Source organism: Sinocyclocheilus anshuiensis, unplaced genomic scaffold (genome assembly GCF_001515605.1).
Source record: "Sinocyclocheilus anshuiensis isolate Anshui unplaced genomic scaffold, SAMN03320099.WGS_v1.1 scaffold529, whole genome shotgun sequence".
NCBI classification, from domain to species: domain Eukaryota; kingdom Metazoa; phylum Chordata; class Actinopteri; order Cypriniformes; family Cyprinidae; genus Sinocyclocheilus; species Sinocyclocheilus anshuiensis.
In genome coordinates this window covers 341,202-359,519 of record NW_015540872.1, presented here as the reverse complement: position 1 = coordinate 359,519, position 18,318 = coordinate 341,202, and the positions used below count along the sequence as shown (strand labels likewise).

General features: G+C 41.5%; 1 protein-coding gene across 11 annotated transcripts in view; it reads right to left on the bottom strand.

The window, feature by feature from the left end:
- Nucleotides 1-18,318, bottom strand: part of sox6 (SRY-box transcription factor 6) — a 166,644-nt gene that overhangs the window by 101,314 nt on the left and 47,012 nt on the right. For 5 of the 11 annotated variants that reach the window (XM_016485751.1, XM_016485756.1, XM_016485758.1 and 2 more), the window contains 2 exons: nt 4,524-4,770; nt 1,024-1,234 (listed from right to left, as the gene is read on the bottom strand). In XM_016485751.1, coding sequence (XP_016341237.1) covers nt 1,024-1,234; nt 4,524-4,770 — 458 coding nt within the window. Of the gene's footprint in view, nt 1-1,023; nt 1,235-4,523; nt 4,771-10,232; nt 10,485-18,318 lie in introns of those variants that run through there. The other 6 variants (XM_016485749.1, XM_016485759.1, XM_016485755.1 and 3 more) reach the window with 4 other exon arrangements.

Here is an 18,318-nt window from a genome sequence, read left to right as displayed (position 1 = left end):
CGGAGCCGCTGTGTGACGCACGTACTTAACCTACACGCATGTAAATAATTAAAGCGCATATACTGTATTAGAACTGCATCGCATATAATTCTTTCATTAAATCATAGTGTTTGTGAATACACAATTATGCTTAATTATGATTTTTAAATGGGTTTAATATATCATGCAGCCTTGGGAAACAGACTAATAATGTGTTTTATACATTCTCGTCTGTGAAATGAGCCACTTCCGGTATTTTGCCGGTTAGTCGACGCGAGCAAAATGAAGTCGAGGATTTAAAAAAATTGAATAGTCGAATAAAATCAACGAATCGCGACAGCCCTAGAAATTTTATCAATTAACTAGATACTCCTTTCAGCCACATGACTGGATTTTTACTTTTACTTGCTGAGAAACTACAACTTAAATGTGCCCAAATGCATAAATCCTTTATATAACAATATTCTTACACTATACATATGTATTATATATCATTTTAAATCATTCAAATTGAATTGCCAAATCCTTGGATACTTCTGGGCCCTAAACACATGGAAGAAAAAAGCCTTCTTGGAGCTATTTGAGTTGGTCTGTAGATGAATTTTGCGGCATGAATGCTGTCGTCTGTACTGAAGAATAAAAAGGTAATGTTCCTGGCATCAGGTCGTGGCGTGTGTTTTATGGTCTGAGAGTTTGGTTTGGCATCGTCTGGAGACCACACTTAAGCTGAGGGGTAGTGCCACCCACTCTTTGTCACACTGGACTCGGTTCAGAACAAACTGGAAAACATAGCCACGTCAGTCCTCCCAGGTTAAAAGACTGCATGTGTGCGTGTGTACGGTGGGAGAAAAGAGATGGATGATGTCGAAGGAGAAAGAATACAGAGTTATACAGAAGTAGAGAAGGCGAACGAGAAAAACAGAGTGACTGAGGAGATCGATGGACGCCAAAAAACGCTTCTCGCTAAGAGGAAAAGAACATTTGCTCACATACACGTAAATTCCTAAATCTGGACACACACAAACATGCTGAAACCTTCCATACCGTCTTGCTCTGTCTTTGTCATCTCCTCTAGTTTCTTCTGTTTCAGTGTGTCCACCACATCGGCCAGGCTTCCTTTGCGGCGCTCTGGCGTTCCGAAGGCTGAACTGCTTAGCAGGTCGCCGCGCTCCCTGGCCCCCTCCTCTGGCTTGTGTGGAGAGGTAGAGTTATTCCGGAAGGAGTATAAGGAACATACTTTATTGCTGTCCGATTCCTGCAGGAGAACACAAAGGAGTTTGAGAAGATTGAGGGTTTCGTTGTTTACTTTTTACTTCATGTCAAAAGAGAAATTAAACTGTCAGAGTATGAAAAAGAGAGCAATTTAATCACATTTAAAATGTTAAAACTGTTTAAAAATTTGGAAAGTGCTAAAGACGTACCATTTATATTAGAGAAAGTGAGTTTAGGATACAAGTTAAATGATTACAGAGCAGATAAATGGTGTTTAACAACTCTTTTCTCTTTACAATTGTCATCGCTGTAATTCCTTTGCAAAGGTTACGAGTGCGTGTTTGAGCCGAGCTCGAGCGCAGTGTAATTTGTTGGTTAGCAAGCGGGTGGCTGTTCTTCGCGGAACCCTCCAGGCCATCGTAAATCTGGCCCCTGTCTCAAGCTGCTGTTGTTTTGCGGTCCCACCTGTGTGTGGTTTAGTGGTTAACTGGGCTTCTGTCTGCAGCTGATAGTTCAGTGTTCCCCGAGCGACTGCACAGAGAGGGAAAACAGAACGAAAGGGAGAAGCGATCTGTTTGTCTGATCCTACACAGGGCTCAGTAAGTCTACACACTACTGAGTGATTGTAAAAATAAAGTGCAAAAGCACATTAGCGAGTGGAGTGGGAGTCCTGACAGAGAAGTGGTTGGCGTAGGATTGCTCCATCAATGAGAGAAAAACTGGCAGGTGTATGTTTTGGAGAGCAGGGCACAGACGGGCATTAGGGCAGTGTGATTATGTGGCAGCGACACACGGAATGAAATCCCACAAATCAGCTGGCCTAGACTGAAGGTTCTGCTAACACAAGCATGAAGCCAAATTTACAGATGAGATTGTTGGAATATCTCAATTGTTTTGTACAAGACAACAAAAGTAAAGAGAGCAAGCAAAAAATAAAAAAGTAATTTTTCATTTTTAAGTCTGCCAAAGTCAGAGTCATTAATATGTACTTAAACACATGCGATCAAATTCTTCAACGACCAAATTAAAAAAAACTAACATGTCCTCCATTCAGCTGTAAAATAAAACATGGAGTAACAAGAGTCTTGCACTATAAAGCTGATTTAAGGTACTTAAACTAATGTTTTTTTCTTGTTTAACAACTTACATCATTTAGTTGCTTCATAGATGTGAGTCTCTTCTTTTCACCATCAATTTCAATACCAAACAGCACATATGCAACACCTTTCACTGGTTCACCATAAAGATACCTGGAAGAAATGCATACGGTGACCTCAAAATATTTGATATCTGGAAACGTCTTTACTGTCATATTGGATTATTTATATCAATCCTTTCTGAATAAAAGTATTAATTTCTTAAAAAAGAAAGAAAGAAAGAAAGAAAGAAAGAGAGAAAGAAAGAAAGAAAGCAAGAAATTAATGAATAATGTTTTCAGCAAAGATGAATTAAAGGGACAAGATTTCTATTTAAAAAAATTCAGTATTATTTCTGAAGGATCATGTGACACAAGACTTGTTAATGGCTGCTGAAAATTCAGTTTTGCCATCACAGAAATAAATTACATTAAAAAAAAAAAACATTTAAATAGAAAAAAAAAATTGAGGCAGAAATGGCCCCCCATAGTAACATCTAAAACAAACTGATATCTAAATTAATCATAACTGGCAAATGCATTAAGTCTCCTGATCTATGAATGAGAAATAACTGAGCAATAAAATTTTCTGCTGGGCACACAAATATGGTATTGCTTACAGACATGCAACATTAGGATTACCAAGAGACAATTCTCTCTCTTACTTAGACTCTGTACATATATTTTATTTCATGTCTCTACACTTATATTGACATACCAGATCTTAATGCATGACTCAATATACTAAGAGTTTGCACATACTTCACATTACATTTACAGTCGTTTTTATCTAAAGAATAGTGAAGTATTTATCAGGTGAGAGCTGAAGCAAAAAAGCCTCACTCAACAACAGGATGTCCTGCTCCTGTGAAGACAAGCGAGCGTGAATGCATTGCTCACTGCAAATCAAACACAAGCAGCTGCTCTTGAACATCAAATGAGCACAATTAACTTTTCATATGCTTTCCCTCATTATATCAAGAGGAAACCGAGAGATCATCCCGCGCATATCCAACCACAGCGGTGCGGTAACAATTCTTTGAAATGCCTTTCTAATTACACCAATCACAAAAGCTCTCTGTAATCTAATTAGGAATCAGCACCACCTGAGCAGTGCTAAAGCCTTCTGCATTTACATGTGAGGATTTGTATTGTGTTTTTTATTTGTCTGAAAACCTGTTTAATGGGAAAAAAATATATATTCTCCATTTGATCTACATTGAATCTGATTGCTAAGAAATATTTGAGATTTCAAAGAAATACAGATTTGTTTGTCTTATGGGTGCAATAGTGCATCCTGCTGTCCCTCACATACATTTGATGTCACATGTTGTGATGTTCCCACCAATGGAATGCAAACTCCTTGCAATTTAGATAAAGAAAAGGCAAAACGCCTCTCATGACAGTAAAATTTTTAGGCTAATTAAAGTGGGGTCTGGCATCTGGATGCTGCCGGGCCAGGGGAGTCCAGACCTCAGGGGCCGGTCGGAGTCACCTAGCTCTGGGCCAGCAGCAGCAGCAGAGGGAGGGTTTATGGAGAGTTCCCTTTTACAAGCATCGAACAATAAGTGACTGTCAGTCTCCCGTCTGGGCTCTCTGCCTTACGGTCTAGAGAGACCACCAAGGAGGAGGGGGGCGGCTCCCTCAACTCCCTCGAATTCCCACTCCTAGTCCCGCTTTCTCATTGTCCCTTTATTTATAGATTCATAAAATCGCTCTGACGTGAAATGCAATTCAATACGTTGTTCTCCTGCACTTTTACAGTGTGAGGGATCTCCAGGCACTTGTGGGGGACTTAAACTTCAAAGCCAAGTCCTTGGCAAATCGCAAAGTCTTAAGTCTTCATTCAAAAGCGTTCTGGAGAGGCCTGCTCTGTTCTAGCTGTATCCTTGGGTTGAGGATTACTCTCTACAGGGGTACAGAGTGTGTGTGTGTGTTTGTTTTGAGAGAATAGATGTGGGATACGTCTGGAGGTTTACTCCATGTTGTGTTAATGTCGTAAGATTGTGTCGCAAATGGAAAATATCTGTCGAGTTCTAGACAAATCATCTCGTCCAGACAGTTCTCATTCTTTGAATCCTGCCAACTATCTTTAATAATGCACTCTTTCATCTACAGCTCATTAGAAAGTTAAAAACACACATAACCTGTGTTAGCACACGTAAATGAGCTATGAAACACTGGCAGTGGGGCTCACCATGCGCTGCTGGACTGACATCAGGCTGTCCCAGTCGGATTCGGGCGGCACGCTGCTGCTGATTGGCTGGAGCTCCTCTGGGGGAGGTTTGTTGTGGAGCAGATTGTTCAGGGGCAGCTGAGGGGCGACTAGTGACTCCGAGTTCTCCTCTTTCTCCCAGGACATGTGCTCCTGATTCACTCCATCCTCGCCTCTGTCAGGGGTCGAGGCGAATGGAGAGGTGGCTTGCTTGGAAGACATGATTCTGCTGAGAGAAGGGCAGAGAAGACAGGTTAGTCACAAAACATTCAAACTTCCAATGGAACAACTTTTTTCCGAATAAATAGTCTTGCAATTGTCAGACAGGAAATGCTGGATCTCAGCTTTCATTCTGTATGAGCGCCCTCACATCACATATATATGAACTTGGCTGCTGTTCTGAGCCTCTGCGCCACATCTAACCCCACGATTGGACCAGAATCAGAGCTGGGGAGATCCTATCAATGGCTCTGAGCTCGGTGCGAGAGAAATGGCATGCACTGGGGTCCCTCTTAATCCTTTGTTTAATGTAAATGGACGTGCTGAGCTACGGCTGGAGAGCTGCCTGAGGCAGGCCCGATCCCCCCGCCCCACGCCTGATTACCGCGCTAAGAGGGTTACCATACCATATAACACGCTCTCATTAAAGCGCTAACCCTGCCACCAACCACAAAAAGAGTGGTGACGCTGAGACGCTGACACTTAACGGGATTTTGATCATTGCGTTCATATTGAGTCTATAAATGTGCCATTTTCCTTCGTTTTGTTGTAATTGTGCTTTTCTGCTTTTGCAATTATACATAAGGATTAATGCGAATAGGCTGCTGTGACAGATGTGAGGTAACTTTGCAAAGATTTATAGCGAATTTCCAATTCACAAAATAGGGTTGGTAAATTCATTTGTTTCAAACAAAAGTCATCATGTCATATAGCGTAAAACTCAACCAAGTTTCTTTTATCCACACCCACAAACTCGACTTTTCAGTGCAAAAGTGTGTCTCCAGGAAATTAAAATTGGACTATAGTGTAAATAAAATAAAGTAAAAATTTTATTAATAAAGATTTTATAAAAAAATATGAAAATACTCTACAACTACTGCTAAGGAAAAACTTAACCTGCTAATCGAATTAAGCACTTAATTTAAATACTTAATCAAAAGGCTGCAACTGATATGGTGAGTTGAGAATCAGCCAAGACACAACTTTCCTACCGGCCTTTAAATTGCCTGCTCTGAGACTAATTTACAATAGACAGCCAGCACTCATAACATCATGAACAATGACATGCACACGACCGACTGCTGACCACAGGGTTGCAGACTCATTGTTTTGAGCCTGAAACATCCAGGATCTATGAGAGGCTAGGCAGAGATAGCCAAAATGCTGCCGCTAGCCACATTAGCCTGGACAAAGGGCATGGGCGTTCTAGGTCATGGGCTGCAGGTGAGCTAATGTTCTTCCACTGCCCACTGAGCCTGAGGGGAGATGAGAGAGGCAGTCTGGGTAATGAAGGCAGCCCAAGGTGCCTCCAGAACTCCATCTCCCAGCCCTGCCAAGTTTTCCAGCATGTGGCTCATCGTGGGACGAAAACTAATTTGACACCGGGAGAGATTATTTTAACACCAAACTGTGAGTTAATCTGTTCACGTGCATGCGGCGGCCGTGCACTTCAGCGCATGAGGGATGTGTGGGTTGCAACGGGCTGTCAGGCCCAATTGCTCTCAGGCCCTTTAAAGTATGACTACTTCATTTGAAGACGTGCCATCAATTTGCTCACATGGCTGAGCACTTAAGACTCACACCCTCGATATGAATTGTTTAATACAGTTCGGTAAGTGAGCTTTAAGAAAATACAACAACTCAAGCTGCTATTGTCTTGTGCTAGATTCCGTATTAATAATTTTGTTATGCTTACCAAAAAAAAAAAAAAATACAAAAATAACACAAACACATCCGCAAAGTCTTAAATGAGCTCTGCGGCAGCTAACAGAAGTGGACAATGGAAGTCAATGGAAGTTAATCAAGCGGGATACCGCAGCTGTGCAAACAAGCTAAGTCTGATAGTTAGCGCAGAGGAAGGCACCGGAGACCCAGACCTCTCCGCACCCCTATTTTCTTTAGCGAGACCGAGGCCTCAATTTTAATCAGCCAATAAATTGTTTCCTGTAATTATATCAAACAGAAAGTGATCTCTAAAATTGTAGAGCGTTAATTGAAAATCAAATTTAAGAGCAAAGTTCGGAGCATGCGGAAGGGGCATGCGACGGCTAGACGAGGAGAAAGCGTGCTTATGAGAGGCCAAGCGATTCAGCTTCTATTTTTTATTCATGGATCCAAAGAGCTGGAGCTTCCAGCACAACAACCCCCACCTTCATCTTCAATGGACTGCGAGCGAAACAAAGCACTTCTTTTGTATTACACAGTAAATTCAAGTGGTATTATTTTACCTCTAAAATATTCAGTCTCTCAGGCCTTTCCCTCCAGTCTCCAGCCATCAGTCAAACTGCTGAGGCATGATAGCGCGAGAGAGAGAGAGAGAGAGAGGGGCAGACTCCATCCTCCTGTAACATGTGTCTATAGCAATTTTACTCGAAAACGCAACAGATCTGAGCCAGGGCCCCGTAACAGTATTTGTCAGTTGGAGTTAATAATTCATTAGGAGATCTGGGAGGGCGGCTCAGCCCCTGAGTGCCAGGTTCATGAGTTTTGCCCCTCAATCCCTCCCAACCATAATACCCCCTGCCCCACTCACATCCACCCGGCTAATCTGCACCCACGGCTGAGAACGGAACAATGCGGCTGCCGTTTAGCTGGAATAAAGGCCTGATTCCTGGATGGATTTTTCCTGTAAGCACACTTCAAAATCATTTAATTCCTCCCTATGAGCCATAAAACAAAAACCTGCTTCGGTTCTACAGTATGTGGCGTTTGACGGAGGAGGGCAAATAGCCTTGACGCCATCGTATTTCATCAAATTAAAGGCTGCTTTACACTCACGGAACAGTCCAGCGAGCCACCGCAGGGCTTCCTTTTATTCTTATTAATAATTCAATCTGTTTCTCCAGTAAATAAGTCTGATCCGTTGGCCTTTGTGCATATTAAGCAGAGAATATATCAGCGAAGCCAGAGCGGCCTCATATGAATTCCTGTCAGCCCTCTCCCGCTCAGGCCTGATTACACAATAACAATGGACGGCTAACAAACCAAACCAATCAATAAGTGTAGGGCAGCACAGCCTGTCTTTTGGCAGTCCGAGAGAGAGAGAAAGGCCCCATACATAGCTGACAATATTGCGATACGTTTATGAGGATTAGGAGTTAAGTTCTCGGAATGAGTTCTCATGTAGCCTGGAATGCTTCGACTCATGAATTGTTGCCGCTGCTAACGTTTCATCACACACTGACCTCTGTTTAATTGGTTAGTGGCATTAGAAGACACCCCGCGCTGGTGTTCCTCAGGGGGTCTCATGACTGGGGGCCATGTGTCTTGGTATATCCGCTTTCGCCCTGCTCAGTCGGTAGAAGCCCCCCACTCCTCTGTCTCTGCCGTGTCTTTCTGTTGCCCTTTTATAGACAATGGCGATAAGTAACTCCTGAGCTACGGTGTCACTGTTGCTCCCTTCCCCTCGGTCACTCCACACCCCCTCAAAACCACAGGCCTTTGCAGACCCCCTAAATCACCAGCCACTCCTAAAAGGAAATATTAGAAGGCCACTTTTTGCTCCGGCACCACCACCCAGACCTATATGAAGAGAAATAATCAAATAAAAGAGGGTAAAACAAGAGGGCCATTGTTGAAGGAGCTAACGATGGGTGAGCAGAAAAATGGCAAAAGCTGCTTTATGACAGGGCTTCAAGTTTCCACGGGTAACGGCACACACACAGACACACACGCACGCACACGCTCGCACGACCGAGTACACATGTGTGTGTTCGTGCTTGAGCATACGCACATGCTTTCAAAATACAGGCTAATAAGAAACATAAAGGTAGGACGGAGAAAGTTATAGCAATGTAAAACGTTGCTAATAAAAACTTTTCAAATGAGAGTTTAAAAGGTTAATCATAAATCTGAAACCGGACACTCCAATGCAGCTATTCAAAGTGTAACAGGAAGCATTTGAGTCTGGAAGGAAATCCGTGAAAAATACAAAAGAAACAAGCAACTGTGTATTGTGTAATATTCCTGTGGCAAGGTTTATAATAATATGCAACACTACACAAACAAACAACACTAACAAAACAAGAAGAAAAAAAAACATTCAAAATGGTAAATACAACCTGACAATTTCTGAATACTGATGATTTACGTTCAGCATTTTTTTTTAACAACAGCAGCTGCTGCTGCAGCCGTAAAGGCTGGTGAGCGTTCAATTACGCAACATAGAAGCCACTGATACTTATCTCCAAACAACAGCACAATGTTAAACATAAAATGAATATAATAATCTCACTCATTAATATTAAACATGACTGTAGAGATTGCACACACATGAACTGGTGTCCCACAGAGAGTGAGAACAAGAGTGTGAGACATACAGTGGCATGAGTTTGCATATGTGTCTTTGTGTGAGCGTCTCACTGACAGCAATTCACACAGGTGACAGCACAGACTCTCAAGGTCTTCACCTCCTATAATCAACCTTCTGTCACCTGTGAAACCTGGGCTGGAAAATTATCATCCCTGCTGTAGCTGTTTAGCACCTTCAAATTATCACCTTCCATTGTACCTGAGCAGTCTACCCATCCATGAACAATCACTTGAGACAGAAGGAAAGAACATTGTCTCTCAGAATAAGGAGTAGTAACATGAACAGAAAACAAGCTCTTAAAAAAAAAGTGATTATTATATAAGTAAATAAATAAAATTATAATTTTGAATAATAGCAATAAAAACACAACAGTTCATTAAAATTACATAATAATTAAAATAATAATAATGAAATAAAAAGACATTATAAATAATAGGTAAATAAAAATAATAATAGTTCATACAAATAATAAAAATAATAATTATTATTATTATCATCATTATTAAAGAAATAAATAAGAATTAAAATCTAATTTAATGGACAGTAGTGTAGCACACAGATAGTACTACTAAGACACTCTTATCCAAACAAGTAAACAAATAAATTAATAGAATTATTATTTGTAATAACAGTATTGAAAATAACCAGTAATAAAAGTTAATACAAATAAAAATATTTAATTAATTAATTAATAAACAAACAAACAATATTATTATTATTCAAAGAAGAAGAAATAAATAATAAAATCAAATTTAATGATTGTAGCACACTTATAGATAGTGATACTAAGACACCTCTAAACATGTGAAAAAACCTTCACTTTTAAAAGCCATCAAAACACTGTTTAAATTGTAGTCCATAAATGTTAACCTCACAACCCTTCCACACATCACTCACTCCTTCACTCTTTCCACTGTTGCTCCGCTCCATATCCAACTCTTAAAATACAATACACAGTCAATTTACAAGGAGAACACCAAGTCAGTATTTTCTAAAAGTGCATTCTAGACATCAAGCATAGCCTGAGTAAGAATTTTGCAAAGAAAATAAAGAGAACAGTGAAAAAAAAAAAAACTTTTAGTTCAAACACCCTGCCACTGTGCTCACTGTGAGTGTGAGATGTGTGTGTGAATGAGTGTGTATCAGGTGTGTACACTCACATACTGTCCCCCTCAGCCTGTTTGGCCGCTCCTGTCCTTCTCTGTTCTTCACACACCACTTCAGAGCTGGATGGCATAACACTTCCTCAAATTCTGATACACACAAACACACACAAAAACACTCGAGCACAGACAGGCCGTTTGTCCCAGCCACGGCACGTCTTGTCAGAACTCATCCAACGCCACGCTGAACGAAGTACACTCACACACATGAACGGAGCCACCGGCAGAGCAGCTGTTAAGTTCCTCCGCTCACACACACACACACAGCGTCTCCCTCGCACGCGTGTCTCTTTCAGTCCTCGTGCGGCCGGTGACGATTCTGAGACACCAGAAAAGCAGCTCGCTGTCTCTCTCCGTCCCTCGCTCGGGGCCTTACGGGGCGGCAGTTCCCAAAGTGCCTGGTGTCAGTGCTGCAGTTAAGCAAACTTTACAGCCAGTGAAGCCATCAAGCAACACAGCCTATTTGCTGAGCAACAGTGGAGCTTTGTGGTTTCCCTCACAGTTGACAGTAAGTTATGAGCCCTTTGTGAGCGCAGGGGAAGGAAAACAGAGATCGGAATTTGGCAGGAAAATATAATACAGAATTCTGCTGTCTGTGGAACCTGGATTCTTTTTTTCGAACTTTCTGTTTCTTTCTCTCTCTGTCTCTCTCTTTTCCTCTCTCCCTTACTCTCTCTGTCCCTCTCGTTTTTTTTTTTTTGTGTGGAAACAATCAAGCATTGTTGGGGGAAAGAAAACCAACTCTGACAGATGAAATATAGTGGGGGCCCCTTTTTGGAAAAACAGTAAACAAAGCACCATTCAGGGACAGGTCCTCTCTGTCATTTATAAAGATACTTTTCTTCAGAGCGGCCGACTTTATAGCAAAGGAGTCAACAAATCGAGTGTAAAATCTCCCACAGTCCACTGTGACGAGGACAGAAGACAGAGAGACAGAATGAAGTGAGAATGCTAAAGATAGACAGAGGAAGGGGGCTGTATATTGCTCAGTTTCACAATAAACATATTAGACAAGATGGAGGGTGATAGACAGGCAAAAAAAAGGTTAAAATGGGGGTTGGGGGGGGGCACACAAAAGTGACTAGCCAAAAAAACTTTTTTTCAGACTAGCCAAAAACGGGGACAATAGCTAATTATGAGGGAGTAATTTTGCCGCCAGAGGACTGGAGAGAATGAATGGACGCATGAAAGGCTGAGGGCTATTCAAGCCAGTGTCAGTGAGAACTGTATGCCTACAGTCTTGAGCCTGGAGCTCATGAGGTCATCATTGGCACCCGGTGTCCAGAAAAACTTGGGCTGGTACAACTGTCGTTTGGACATCTGGAATGCCGGCGCACAGTGCCCTGCTTTCTACCAACTCTGACAGATGAAATATAGTGGGGGCCCCTTTTTGGAAAAACAGTAAACAAAGCACCATTCAGGGACAGGTCCTCTCTGTCATTTATAAAGATACTTTTCTTCAGAGCGGCCGACTTTATAGCAAAGGAGTCAACAAATCGAGTGTAAAATCTCCCACAGTCCACTGTGACGAGGACAGAAGACAGAGACAGAATGAAGTGAGAATGCTAAAGATAGACAGAGGAAGGGGGCTGTATATTGCTCAGTTTCACAATAAACATATTAGACAAGATGGAGGGTGATAGACAGGCAAAAAAAAGGTTAAAATGGGGGTTGGGGGGGGGCACACAAAAGTGACTAGCCAAAAAAACTTTTTTTCAGACTAGCCAAAAACGGGGACAATAGCTAATTATGAGGGAGTAATTTTGCCGCCAGAGGACTGGAGAGAATGAATGGACGCATGAAAGGCTGAGGGCTATTCAAGCCAGTGTCAGTGAGAACTGTATGCCTACAGTCTTGAGCCTGGAGCTCATGAGGTCATCATTGGCACCCGGTGTCCAGAAAAACTTGGGCTGGTACAACTGTCGTTTGGACATCTGGAATGCCGGCGCACAGTGCCCTGCTTTCTCCAGCCACTGTCCCCCTAATTCCTTTCTTTTCCAAAAATAGGAAGGTTTTTTTTTTTTGTTTGTTTTTTTTTGCGCCAGTCGCTAGTCAACCAAATTGGAAAATTTGCAACGTCTAATGAAAAGAAAAGCTGTTTTGTTCCCTTTCATTCTCATCTGTGGATGAAGAAAATCAAGGAAATACCTTCAACACTGCACTATTCTGGATGCTTTTTGGGGTGGACAATGGTTCAGTTCGCTAGTCCCATCCCTAATTCTTAAAGTTTTTATTTTATTTTGCAACCTAAACTGCCCTTTTTATGCTTTCTCTGTCCTCCTTACAGTGTTCTCTCTCCTCTCTCTAGTGTCCTCTCCTCTTTTTTTATTTAAACAAATTATGAAATGTATTATTTTTCACTGACATTACACATGTAAAGAAGGACAGGAAGACGGGATCAGGGAGTACCGGGAGTGGATGCCAAAAAGGCCACAATTCATGCGACGCGTCATTTGGAAAATCAAAACGGGCAGTACGTTCGCTCCACCCAGATGAGGCCATGTAAAGATGCCTGACGAATCGCAAGGGTCAGCCAGGACACATCTCGAAGATCTACGATTAAGCCTTATTATGTTGAGCCAAGTGACATTGATTGCCGATTTAAACCTCTGAAACTAATTCATTCGCCCCTGTTCAATGGAAAGCATGGGCAACAGTGTGTGGTCGTGGTGACAGGTCGGACGAAGGCGGCTGAATAAAAACCCCTGCTAAACGAACGGCTGGCACTCATGTCTGTCAGGAGGTGGTTAGAAGCTCCCCACATGACTGACAGCTGATACGAAGAAAGAGAGAGAGAGAACAGGGAGGGTGAGAGGGAGAGTCCATCCATTGATCTGTGTAATTGCCACGAAAATCTGAGTCAGAGAGTACATGAAGGGTTGATGTTTTAGCAATGCTAAGATGGAGCGGCACAGGGAAAAAGCGGTAAAGTGAATACGAAACACGCTGAACCACGGCCTAATAAAACCAGGAGCTGACAAGCATGGTTGAACAGAAAAATGTGCAGTAGATTTGTACCCAGGCCAGAAAGCAGGCACATTACTGGATTAGCCACTGACTGATACAGAAAATGTCTCACCCGTCTGCTATTAAACCGTGTGTCTGACCAACTCACACACTCACGTTTCAGATAAAACAGCACAGTAGTGTCTTAAAAAGTTTCTCAACAAGCTGGAAAAATATCTGACTGGAGTCTTGCTAAAAAAAAATATCCTCTACGGTCAGTGACGGGCTTCCTCAACCAGTTCTAAGTAGCATTACAACGTGTTGCTCCATTCGGTAACACGATCCGCACAGCAGCCGCAAGCAGTTAGAACTTAAGTGTAGTCATGTTGACTAACACCTTCGTCTCTCTTTCTTTCCTTCTTTCCGCCCCGCTCTCCTTTTCCTGCCAGGAGCAGATGCATGCATCATGACAGGCTTTCAGAATGAAATCATTAACTAAATTGCTTTCTTTTAAAAAACCGCAAGTGTGTGACAGGGGTGGTGTGTATCTGTCTCTGGCTGCTGTCCATCGCTTTTGGGTTCGGGCTCGGCCTCGGCCTCTGTTGTGGTTCGCCGTCGCCACAGCCATCCCGCTCCGTGCGGCGGGGACCGGGTCCTGTGACTCGCCTGGGCCCCTGTATGAAATAATCGAGTAATCTCAACCCTGCTCCCCGAATTCACAAACCCTGCCTGTCAGCAGCACAAAGAGGCCTTTTGTGCTCCTGAATATGTGTGTGTGTGTGTGTGTGTGTGTGTGTGTGTGTTCTCAATACTGACTGTATGGATCATCATCACTGGATCAATCAAAAACATATTAAACAAATACACATTTTGAGCTGGGCCATTCAGCAAAGGGTTTGTGGGAAGAGTGAGTGAGCAGTGAGCAAATTAACACCACTTCTGTTTGTCATCGACGCAAAGAGCAACTCGGAATGCTAACGTATTTATGAGCGAGAGCGTGGCGGTGCACGATGCGCTTTTTGGTCAGAAAGAGGCTGCGAGAAAGAGAAAATTGAAAGCAAACTATAAAACAAAAGAAAATGTCCATGTGCCCTCTGACAGTGAGGAGGTGAATAACCCTGGACAAAAAAAGAGACTGTCGCATCTAGTCCTTGGTAACATTGTATCTGGCACAGAGAGACTTGAATAAGCAAAGCAAACAGAGGGAAAGTAAATAGGTAACGAAGGCCGGACAAATATTTGATAAGCGGATAGGTATTGTGGCAGTGTGGGAGGTGTGGCACAGGTCTTCCCTCCCCTCCTCCCCTTTGTCCCTCTCCGTTTCTGCGTGCGAGGCAGCAGATGTGTCTTTCACAGCCTGCGGAGTGTGCAACCAATCCGCAAACAATAGCTAGCCACCGACAAAGGTCATCTTTCGCAATCCATGTGTTATCAGAAGCTGGAAAACAGTGAGCACGCAGCTAGCCCGTGATCGGCGCACGTCGCGTGGCACCCCGGCTGTGTCTGTGTGTGTGTTTTAACCCTTCACTACAATGCTACTTGAGCCTTCTTAATAAGCCAATTACACAAGTTTAAGCCACCTCTTTGACCTCGAGTTAAACTAACAGTTGGTGTAAACAAGTGAAATCCTATTAACCTAATAATATACACGGAAGCAGGCGGCAGCAGCCAGCAGTTCAGGCGCTAAAGCTTCTCTACAGAGCCTTAACTGTAGCGAGTTTGGTCCACAGAAGCAACAGTGGCCATGAGCTTTGTGCTCCCAAACAGGGTCATAAGTTAATCCGCAGTGGTTATTAGAGTACTTGTCAGAATGGATGTGCTAATTTAGCTAGCCTGTATTAAGCCTCTCCACTTAGACGCCTAAAAATAAACACGTCCTCTGTCATTACATTAATACACATTTAAGACTGGAAACTTGTGAAATGAACACTAATTAGAGTCTAAATAGACCCCATAATCCAGCAGTTACAAAGAAACAGAGAGAGTGCCTTTCCTCTCACTAGCACTGCGGCTAACAATCTAGCATTGTGTTTGATGAGCTCATTTAATTTACTGTGGCGGCACTTAACTTTCTAACTGTTCCTCTTATGATCACAGAGGAAAACATACAAACTTGGGGATTTATTTTTTATGAATCCAACTTCTAAGTGTTTCCTCTTGAAATCGAGAGCTGCATTATTCATAAAAGTGCTGCATTTTAAAGGCGACAAACAACACGTTTTATGCGGTGTTATGAAAGCATAATGCCGGCAGATGATCCTTCTGTTTTGTTCTGATGTCACCTCCACAGCAAATGGAGACAGTTTTAGGGTAAATATTTAACAGTGGGCCATTTAGCCAGATACAATTTAAGCATGCGGAGAGTGTGTGTATGTGTACTTCTGTGTGTGTATGTGTCAGAAAACGTTCCCACTAGGAGTCATTTCTGGCGAGATGATAAATAAGTGAGATTCATAGTACTGTATAGATGGCTCACACACTGTATTCTCTCATTCTAGTATGATTGTGTGTGTACGGTTTTAGCTCATTTGACTATATTGTTGTAGTGCTTGAGGCATACATGTATTCAAAACACTGTAACTGTTTTTTGATGCAACCACTACCCTTGAGTTGAGGTTCATCATGCAGTTGTGTGTTTGAGTGTTTCTACATGTTAGTGTTGTGGCAGTCCAGGAGTCTAAAGGAACAATTAATTGTAAAAAAAAAATATTCTGTCATCATTTACTCACCATCATGTAATGTAGGAGTTTCTTTCTTCCGTGAAACACAAAATAGACTGTTAAGCTCCAAAAAGGACAAAAAGTACCATAAAGTAATCCATATTATATTCAAAGTCTTCTGATGACATACACTACTGTTTAAAAGTTTGGGGTAAGTTTTTTTTTTTTTTTATTAATACTTTAATTCAGAAAGGTTAAAAGTTGATATGTTTACACTGTTACTAAAAACATTTACATTTCAAATAAATGCTGTTCTTTTTAACTTTCTATTGATAAAATAATCTTAATATTAACCAGCACAAATGTTTTCAACATTGATGATAAAAGAAAATGTATTCTTGAGCACCAAATCAGCTTATTAGAATGATTTCTAAAAGATCATGTGACACAAAAGTCATGTGACACATGAATTTTTAAATATATTAAAATAGAAAAATAGAAAAATTATTTTAAATTGTAATAATATTTCACAATATTACTGTTATTACTAGCCTTGATGAGCATAAGAGACATCTTTCAAAAACATTTAAACAATCTTACAACCCCTCATTTTTTAACTGTATTGTACAATGGATTGGTGTGAGAAAAATATGATTTTTGAGTTGTTATTCACTGAAAGTATTCATATGAGAGACACACATACGTGTATATATTTATTTAAGGCTTTTTAAAGCTGCTGTAAACTTTAACTGTCACTGTATGGAAAAGATCAGTATGAACATATTTCAAAACATATTTTGTGTTCCACAGAAGGAAAAAAATCTAACAGGAATGCAATAATAAACTGTCATTTCATGAAGTACCCCTTCAACATACTAGTAGTTCAAGCTCTAACTGCTCTTGACTTAAGGGGGAAAAAGGGAAAAAAAAATGAAAAAGTTTGTGACTGACAGGTTAGTTAATTTAATGCTACCACTTCACTGGGTCTTCCACTTTTAAAACACTGAGTATCTCTTGGCCAGTTAGTGAGCATCTGTCTGTCTCTGAGTCTCTGTGTAATGTGGTATGTCACATTATGAGCTCAGGAGTCAAGTGTAGATTACAGCACTCTGTAGCACCCTTGCTATTAAACTGTTGGGAGAGCAGCTTGACATACGCAGGGTGAGAGGAGGTGTGTTTGTGTGTGTGAGTGAATATGTAGTGGACCCAGAGGCCAAGGTTTAGAGACGGGCAACAGATTCAACAATGTTCAATGGACTTACTTTATAAATCCCCTCTCTCTCTAACCGTGACATCCTTCCCCATCCGACTACCACCTATCAGACTCAGGGTTTGCATCACGGTTCCTTTAAAAGAGGCCAGTCAGAGTCAGCTGGGGAAAATACCTCAAGCTGAGCAATTCATAACCTCCCAGCAGAGACCTCATTGTGTATTTACAGCAAAACCGCTGGTCACAATGCTTCATCAGCTGACCTGGCCAGAAAGCGAGCTGTAAAACTTAATCTTATAGCACGCACACACACACACACACACAGGCGTACACTCAGGGAATAAAACAAAGGCACCATAACGGGACCGCATAGGTCTTAATTGAGTTCGCCCCTTTCAAGCGTGCTATTATTTCTAGCTAATGGCATCCACTGGCCCTCTCTCATTACTTGAGTGGGTCTTGAACAAGCCTCTCGTTTGATACAGTTAGAGTTAATGCACTATGAACAGATACACTGCTAGTCATCAGCGATCTGCATATTCAATAACTTCCGTAATTACAGTCGCAATTCATCAGATCCAATCTGATTGCAGAGGGGAAGAGAGAGAGAGAGTGAGCGAGGTTTGATTCCTGGAGGACACAATCTAATCACAAAACTAACATGATAATTGAAATCTAAATTGAAAGGGTTGGTGAGCCATGCACAACTGTGTCGAGGCAGAGAGAGCGGAAGTACTTGTGCCTTGAAAGCAGAAGAGAGGAATAAAAGATGCTGATGGAGGGAAAGAGAGAGAGAGACAGAGAGGGAGAGAGAGAGGGAAGAATGAAATGGCTGGAAGACAAGCTCAAGGATCAGTGAGTCATCACAGGCAGTTTTCTTAAGACTCATTGTGTTGGACGATGTAATGGCCAATCATGAATCGTTAGGCATGTCACAACATATTATTGTGAGCCAAAAACAGTATCGATGTGAACGGAACATCTGAGGCAAACTCATGTTCAAGTATGTCTACTTAAGAAGATGTGAGTGCACAATACTGGGTTAAGTAAGATTTGTGTAATTATAAAGTATATATATATATTTAAAACGTGCACTTAAAACATTTGGGTTCATTTTAGAAAAAACTATTAAAATAAATACATTTATATTGTGAGATAAAATATTACAAAAAATGTTTTAATGTAATATACATTTTATATTTATATTTATTTTGATGTGTGTGTGTGTGTGTGTGTGTGTGTGTGTGTGTGTGTGTGTGTGTGTAAA